This window comes from Myotis yumanensis, unplaced genomic scaffold (assembly GCF_028538775.1).
Source record: "Myotis yumanensis isolate MYYU_CA2020_CCGP unplaced genomic scaffold, mMyoYum1.0.hap1 SCAF_19, whole genome shotgun sequence".
NCBI lineage: Eukaryota > Metazoa > Chordata > Mammalia > Chiroptera > Vespertilionidae > Myotis > Myotis yumanensis.
This window is the reverse complement of record NW_027223770.1, coordinates 26,118,951-26,127,495: the sequence shown is the minus strand read 5'-3', so window position 1 is coordinate 26,127,495 and position 8,545 is coordinate 26,118,951. Positions and strand designations below refer to the sequence as shown.

Here is an 8,545-nt window from a genome sequence, read left to right as displayed (position 1 = left end):
CTGTGAGGTGTAAACTGCAGAACCATCCCAGAATACATCTCCTTGACCTCAGCCATCAGACGTGGCTACAAGTTTTGCTATTTCTTGTGCTGAGAACAGTTAAGATCCAGTCTCTCACCTGCTTTAAGAGACACAGTGTGACAGCGCCCCCTGCCGGGTCCCCATGCTGTCCACACTCCCAGAGCCAGGTAGTCACAGCCAGAAGTGTCTCCTCCTGGACCCCTTCACCCACTGGGACCACCCCCTTCAGCGCCCACCATGGCACCCCCCAATCTGCTATAGTGACAGCTGTGAATGGCCGATTTTTGTGCTTAAAATCACAGAGCAAATGGAAACCAGTCGCACAGCTTAAAGGGAGTAAATCCTGATGGGATGGAACAGGGCCAGGGGTCCTTCCAGCACAGCACACAGTGCTGAGCCCCAGGCAGGGTTGGGGCCAACCAGCTGTCAGTCATCTCAGCCTCACAGGCCCAGTGAGTGCAGCCCAGGGGGAGGGAACGGGCCCTGTGGGTGGGAGAGGCCTTCCCTTCCCCCAGGACCCTGAGCCTGGGAAAGCGCTGCTCTGAGTGACATGGAGGCCTCAGGGGAGGGAGGACCGTTCACCCCCAGGCAGGGTCCCCGATGAACCTGGGCCCAGGGCGTCAGCGAGGGAATAAGCAGAAGCCACAGGTCACAGGCTGAGCTGAACAGGCAGCTGCTGGAGAGCTCACCCCCTCGCAGACCAGAGGGGTTTTTGTCTCACTTCCCCACAGGCCTGGAGCACTGTGGGACCTCTGATACTATCGTCCCATGCTGAGCAGTAATAATCGGCCTCGTCCTCACCCTGCAGCCCCGTGATGGTCAGGGTGCCTGAGTTTCCAGACTTGGAGCCAGAGAACCGGTCAGAGACCCCTGAGGGTCGTTTGCTGTTATCATAGATGATGCATTTGGGGGCCTTTCCTGGGAGCTGCTGGTACCAGTGCACATAGTTACCCCCAATGTTGGAGCTGCTTCCAGTGCAGGAGATGGTGACCTTCTGGCCAGGGGCCCCTGACACTGAGGATGGCTGAGTCAGCACAGACTGGGCCCAGGATCCTGCAAGAGGGGGAGACACAGAGATGGTGAGTCTGGGTCTAGAGACAAGAGGAGGAAGCAGGGCCCACGTGTCTTCCGAAGGTCCCTTCCCGGTCCCCTTATCCAGTCACCTGTGCAGTGAGCCAGGAGGGTGAGGAGGAGAGGGGCCCAGGCCATGGTGGAGGTCATCCCTGAGTCCTGCTCCTGAGGCCCCACAGCTGAAGCAGAGCTCCCCACACCTCTCCCTTCCCCTCTTCATAGTCTGCGGGAGGGAGGGCCCACTCATGCAAATGAGGACCCCCTGGTTTGATTCCTCCCTGAGCCCTGGGTCTGGTCCTTGTGCCTGAGGATGGCAGGGTAAGGGCAGGGGTGGGGCTGTGTGGGGCCCAGGGGGTGGCACGGTCACAGCTGTGAGCCCTGAGCACGGGGCACCAGGCAGTGCAAGGGAACAGGTTGCAGCTCTGATGACCCAGCCCTTCAGCAGCAGCCCCTGAGCGCCCCCTGGTGCCCAGGCCTGGAAGCACCACTGTGTACCCTGCTGACTCAGCCCATGAGGGACAGGTCCTGCCTCCCCCCAGCTCTGTGCACTGACCCCCTGGCTCAGGGCGTGCAGGTGCCCCCTGAGGTGGCCTCCTCATCCCCTCAGGTCACTCTCTATGTTCCCCTCCGCCTCCTCTGGGGAGTCTGGGCCCGTCTCCCTGGCTGTTCATAGTCAGAGCTGAGCTGCTGTCACTTAGGGCACTTTCCTCCCAGGATCAGGCCCAGAGCAGCGACCGTCCCTAGGAGGCGAGGTTCCTAAATTTCAGGTCACACTTTTATTTTTTTTTATGGGATTCCTCCCTTGTTAGAAATTAATCACTCTCTTTCCAGCACACAAATACTATTCTCTCAATGTCCTTCCCTTTTGTCCAGTAGATTATACATATTGCGTTTCTGCCCATGCTTTTCTGTCAACCTTTACCTAGTAACCGGCATCCTCATTGATAGGGAAATTGAATATAATATTTCCCACTCGTCTGTTTTCTGTCCATAGAGAGTCTGGAATCTGATTGTCTGACTGAGGCTCACTGTGACCCCAGCTCCCTGGACACAGAAGGGGAAGGGACAGTGACAGCACCACCGGGACCAGGGCCTGTGAGGGGGGGACACTAAGCGATGACCTCACGGTGACCTGGGGGAGCACTTTTGGGGATGGAAGCAGAAGGAGATGCATCATGGGGTGTGGGGGTCAGAGGTTGAGTGCGGGGCCCAGGGCCTGTCCTCCCCTGAGAAAGGGGGAGGCAAGGCAGAGGCTCCAAGGAGAGGGCCTGGGGAATGGTCATGGTGGCGGGAACTGCACAAGGAATGATGCCACTTCAAACAAACAAACCAACCAGGTACTTCCTCCTTCTGACTCCCTGCAGAGAGCTTCCCCCTAATTTCCCCTTTTTTGCTTTTGGTTCTATAATTGCCCTCGGGCTGTGTCCACAGAGTCTATTAAATCCTGGGTGTCTCTTCTTCCCTTTGGACTAAGAAGCGTGTGCTGCTCCTCCATGGACTGTGGGATCGCTGTCCTCATACATCCGCCCAGAACCCCCTCCTCTGAGCCGCCTCAGGGTTGGTGTTGGTAGATTCTCTTTTCTCCTTCAGGCTTTTAACTTCCTGGTTCCTGACATAACGAGGGGGAATTTATAGAGATTCCCAGACATTTTGAAGATGATGTGAGAAGCCTCTGGGCCTTTGCCCTCTTCCTTCTTTAAAAATATGTTTTTACTGATTTCAGAGAGGAAGGGAGAGGGAGAGAGAGATTGAAACATTTATGATGAGAGAGCATATTGAGCGACTGCCTCCTGTACGCCCCCTACTGGGGAAGGAGCATTGAACCCGGGCATGTGACTTGATCAGAATCAAACCTGTGACCCTTCAGTCTGGAGGCTGAGGCTCTACCCACTGTGCCCAACCGGCCAGGACTCTCAGTCACATTTTTGCATTCGGGACCCGGGTGAGCTGGTCCTGCAGGAGAGGAGGGCAGATGCCCCTCAGCTGCCCCCGGGCTGGCAGCTCCTTGTGGCCGAGGGTTTATGAAGTCACATGACAGGGATAGGCAGCCTCCTCCTCAGGCCACAGACCAGGGCTGGTCACAGGGCCCAGTGCACCAGCCAGGAGAATGGGAAGAAGGCTGACCCCAGACTGTCAATCTCCTCTGTCCTAGGTCACAAGGTCCGGTAGGTGCTCTGCCTGGGAGCGTGGGGACCGTTGCTATGGCAACAGTCAGTGTGTCTGCTGACCCAGGTTCAGGAGAAGGTGACCTGGGATCTGGGCTCATCAACAGCTTCCCAGCGGGATTGACAGGCACCTGTTGGGAAGGTTCTGCTCCCCATGGCCCACAGCCACCCACACCCTGGGGGGTAGGAAAGCCCCAGTGGGTGAGAGGAGAGGACACAGTCAGAGCCTGTGGCTCAGGGAACCCCACTCACGGGAGCCCCATGGGCCCGAGTGGCGACAGCTGTGAGAGCGTCTCCCCCATAGACCCAGGCGCCCGCATCCTTCCTGGAGCAGCTCAGCATCCAGCCAGCGTCCAGCTCACTCACCCTATCGAGACCCAAAGAGGGTTCCTGGGCCCAGGCCACTAATTTCCCTCTGACAGCCCCTCTCCCCAATGTCACTGAAGGTCAAGGTCCCTGCAGAGGTGACGGCCAGCCCTGTGCCTGGGCTTCCTCCTGGGCCCGAGGCTCCCCAGTCCCTCTCAGCTGAGAGCTTGGTCCGTGTGCACAGGGCTGGGCAGGAGCCTCGGGCGAGGAGCCCGGGGACTGAGGGGTCACTGCTCTGACCTCTGGGTGCGGAGTCCGTGCTCCGGTGACGACCGCCTGCTGGGAGGGTCCTGGGCTCTGGGAGCAGTTTCCAAAGCTGTTCCCTTATTTCAAGTCAGAAACAGCCATCGCACAGGACCTGGGCTTCTTACCCACGGAGGACAGGCCACCTTTCAGGGACATAATGACCATTGAGTTTTGGTGTTGGCTCAGATACATGGGATACAAATAAAAAGTGACGCATTATAAACCAGAAGTACTTCCACACATAGTTTGCACATGGAGGTTATGTTAACAGGTTCAGTTGCTGTGAAATAAGACTCTGGGGAGGCTGAGGTTTTTGTCCCACTTCCCCATCTGTGTGTGTCACTGTGGGGAGCACCACTGTCACCGATTATACAGTAATAGTCAGCCTCATCCTCAGGCTGCAGCCCCGAGATGGTCAGGAGCCCCGCATTGGCCGAGGCGTCTTTGGATCCAGAGAAGCGGCTGGGCACCCCAGAGCCCTGATCCTTACTTGAGTCGGAGTAGTAGTACAGGAGGTACCGGGGAGGGCTCGCTGGCTTCTGCTGGTACCAGTATATGCCATAGCTGCCAACATTGAAGCCACTGCTCAGGGTGCAGGTGAGTCTGGCTGTGGCTCCCGGAGATGCAGAGAGGGAGGGCGGCTGAGTCAGCACAGGCTGGGAGAGGGACCCTGCAGACACAGACACTTGTCAGTGATGGGCAGGGACCAGGGGACGGTTCCCAGGAGACTGAGCAGGAAGGGAAGAAGCCTGGTCCCAGGCCTGTCCCTACCTGTGCAGTGAGAGAGGAGCGCGAGGAGCAGAGGAGTCCAGGCCATGGTGCTCACAGCCCTGAGCCCACAGTGGGGCTGGGCTGCCCAGGCCTCCTTTTCTCCCCACCCTCTGCCAGGGGAGGGGCTGCCATGCAAATGGGGGTCCCTCCAGGGACTGCCCAGCCCCTCCCTGGGCCCTGGGGCTGAACTCAGCTCACACCCCAGACTGAGGGGCATGGAAGAGGGCTCACCCCTTGGGGTGCCCTGGGAGGAAGCACCTGCTGGGACCACACAAGGGTCCCTGCTCAGAGGACGCGGCTGCTGCTTCCCCTTCAGGGAGCACAGAGCATGGCCATGGGGCTCCTGTCAGTAAATGGTCCTCACTGAGCAGCTTGCATGAACCTCAGGGCAGTCCCACAGTGCCCCCTGCTGGTCACATGTGCAAAAATAAAAACAGGAAACCGCTAAGATTTATAACCTTTATTTAAACACTAGAGTCCCTGTGCACAACATTCATACACCAGAAGGGTCCCTAGGACTGGCCGGTGATCACACCAATCAGGTTCCCCTCTACCTGGCCTCCCCACCTCCTCCTTCCCTCGCTCCCTCAGCGCCCCACCACTGCTCCCCACCATGTTCCACATCGCCCCCTGTTGGTCAGCACATGTCATAGGGAGCCATTGAACTGCTAGTTTCCGGGTCGAACTCCCGAAGGGACACTTTGCATAGTAGCCTTTTATGCAGAAGGTAGATAACACGCTTACTTTCCTTGGAAGACACAAGTGTGGCTGCAACTACGATGGAATAAGTGAGAGACCAATGTTCTTATAAAACAGAAAATGTTGCCAAAACCGGTTTGGCTCAGTGGATAGAGCGTCGGCTTGCGGACTGAAAGGTCCCAGGTTCGATTCCGGTCAAGGGCATGTACCTGGGTTGCGGGCACATCCCCGGTAGATGTGCAGAAGGCAGCTGATCAATGTTTCTCTCTCATCGATGTTTCTAGCTCTCTATCTCTCTCCCTTCCTCTCTGTAAAAAATCAATAAAATATATTTAAAAAAATAAAAATAAAAATAAAACAGAAAATGCTGAGGGACGACTTCACGGAACGGGAAAGGCACAGTTTCACAGGCCCTCTCACAGGTCAGCAGATCAAATGGTTCCAATTCATTTTCATCCAAATTTCTCTAAAACATTTAACAAGATGTAACCTGTCCTTGGTTTTAGCCGTTATCACGACAACAAATGCTCCTGGAAATGATAGAGAACCAAAAATGACAGGACAATCATGCTAGATGTGGACACAGATGTCCTACGTAACATGTCAGTACAGAGGTTCCAGGTCAGGATGAGCTGATGGGCAATGACCAAGGAGCCAGCAGCCGGCACAAGAATTTATTTATTTATTTTTTATTTTTTACAGAGAGGACCGGTGAGGGATAGAGAGTTAGGAACATTGATGAGAGAGAAACATCGATCAACGGCCTCCTGAACACCCCCAACTGGGGATGTGCCCGAAACCAAAGTACATGCCCTTGACTGGAATCGAACCTGGGACCCTTGAGTCCACAGGCTGATGCTCTATCACTGAGCCAAACCGGTTAGGGCCAGCACAAGATTTTAACAAGATTCCCAGGTGATTCTAATGTGCAGCTAAGGTTGAGAACCACTGCTCTCGGGGGTTAATAAAGCTGCTATAGACTTCCTCGTGCTGGTTTTTGGGAAACAGAAGATTCAGATTTATTTTAATTTATTTTTAATTGAGATGTAATTGACATTGATTAGTGTCAGGTGTACGACATAATGACTCTGTGAGGTGTAAACTGCAGAACCATCCCAGAATACGTCTCCTTGACCTCAGCCATCAGACGTGGCTACAAGTTTTACTATTTCTTGTGCTGAGGACAGTTAAGATCCAGTCTCTCAGCTGCTTTCACAGACACAGTGTGACAGCGCCCCCTGCGGGTCCTCATGATGTCCACACTCCCAGAGCCAGGTAGTCACAGCCTGAAGTGTCTCCTCCTGGACCCCTTCACCCACTGGGACCACCCCCTTCAGCGCCCACCATGGCACCCCCCAATCTGCTACAGTGACAGCTGTGAATGGCCGATTTTTGTGCTTAAAATCACAGAGCAAATGGAAACCAGTCACAAGGCTTAAAGGGAGTAAATCCTGATGGGATGGAACAGGGCCAGGGGTCCTTCCAGCACAGCACACAGTGCTGAGCCCCAGGCAGGGGCGGGGCCCACCAGCTGTCACTCATCTCAGCCTCACAGGCCCAGTGAGTGCAGCCCAGGGGGAGGGAACAGGGCCCGCGGGTGGGAGAGGCCTTCCCTTCCTCCAGGACCCTGAGCCTGGGAAAGCGCTGCTCTGAGTGACATGGAGGCCGGAGGGGAGGGAGGACCCTTCACCCCCAGGCAGGGTCCCCGATGAACCTGGGCCCAGGGCATCAGCGAGGGAATAAGCAGGAGCCACAGGTCACAGGCTAAGCTGAGCAGGCAGCTGCTGGAGAGCTCACCCCCTCGCAGACCAGAGGGGTTTTTGTCTCACTTCCCCACAGGCCTGGAGCACTGTGCGACCATCAATACTGCTCTCGTATGACTCGCAGTAATAGTCGGCCTCATCCTCAGCCTGCAGCCCCGTGATGGTCAGGGAGGCTGAGCTGCCAGACCTGGAGCCAGAAAATCGGTCCGGAATCCCTGAGGGTCGTTTGCTACTCTGATAGATGAGGAGTTTGGGGGCCTTTCCTGGGAGCTGCTGGTACCAGGACACATAGTCACCATACCCAACGTTGGTGCTGCTTCCAGTGCAGGAGATGGTGACCTTCTGACCCGGGGACCCCGACACTGAGGATGGCTGAGTCAGCACAGACTGGGCCCAGGATCCTGCAAGAGGGGGAGACACAGAGATGGTGAGTCTGGGTCTAGAGACAAGAGGAGGAAGCAGGGCCCATGTGTCTCCCCAAGGCCCCTTCCCCATCCCCTCATCCAGTCACCTGTGCAGTGAGCCAGGAGGGTGAGGAGGAGAGGGGCCCAGGCCATGGTGGAGGTCATCCCTGAGTCCTGCTCCTGAGGCCCCACAGCTGAAGCAGAGCTCCCCACACCTCTCCCTTCCCCTCTTCATAGTCTGCGGGAGGGAGGGCCCACTCATGCAAATGAGGACCCCCTGCTTTGATCCCTCCCTGAGCCCTGGGTCAGGTCCCTGTGCCTGAGGATGGCAGGGTGAGGGCAGGGGTGGGGCTGTGTGGGGCCCAGGGTGTGGCAAGGTCACAGCTGTGAGCCCTGAGCACAGGGCACCAGCTGGGCCAGGAAACAGGTTGAAGCTCTGATGAGCCCAGCCCCTCAGCATCAGCCCCTGAGCGCCCCCTGGTGCCCAGGCCTGGAAGCACCACTGTGTCCCCTGCTGACTGAGCCCATGAGGGACAGGTCCTGCCTCCCCCAGCTCTGTGCACTGACCCCCTGGCTCAGGGCGTGCAGGTGCCCCCTGAGGTGGCCTCCTCATCCCCTCAGGACACTCTCTATGTTCCCCTCCGCCTCCTCCGGGAAGTCTGGGCCCGTCTCCCTGGCTGTTCATAGTCAGAGCTGAGCTGGTGTCACTTAGGGCACTTTCCTCCCAGGATCAGGCCCAGAGCAGTGACCGTCCCTAGGAGGAGAGGTTCCTAGTTTTCAGGTCACAGTTTTATTTTTTTTATGTGATTCCTCCCCTGTTAGAAATTAATCACTCTCTTTCCAGCACACAAATACTATTCTCTCAATGTCCTTCCCTTTTGTCCAGTAGATTATACATATTGCGTTTCTGCCCATGCTTTTCTGTCAACCTTTACCTAGTAACTGGCATCCTCATTAATAGGGAAATTGAACATAATATTTCCCACTCGTCTGTTTTCTGTCCATAGGAGAGTCTGGTATCTGATTGTCTGACTGAGGC

At 56.3% G+C, this 8,545-nt stretch overlaps 1 gene segment (V, D, J or C); it reads right to left on the bottom strand.

The window, feature by feature from the left end:
* Positions 1 to 3,326: 3,326 nt before the first annotated feature.
* LOC138998121 (probable non-functional immunoglobulin lambda variable 5-48) lies at positions 3,327 to 4,686 on the bottom strand. The segment is given in 3 exon segments: positions 3,327 to 3,433; positions 4,234 to 4,539; positions 4,641 to 4,686. Coding segments are annotated over 3 exon segments (459 nt in total).
* Between the last annotated feature and the right edge of the window lie 3,859 nt (positions 4,687 to 8,545).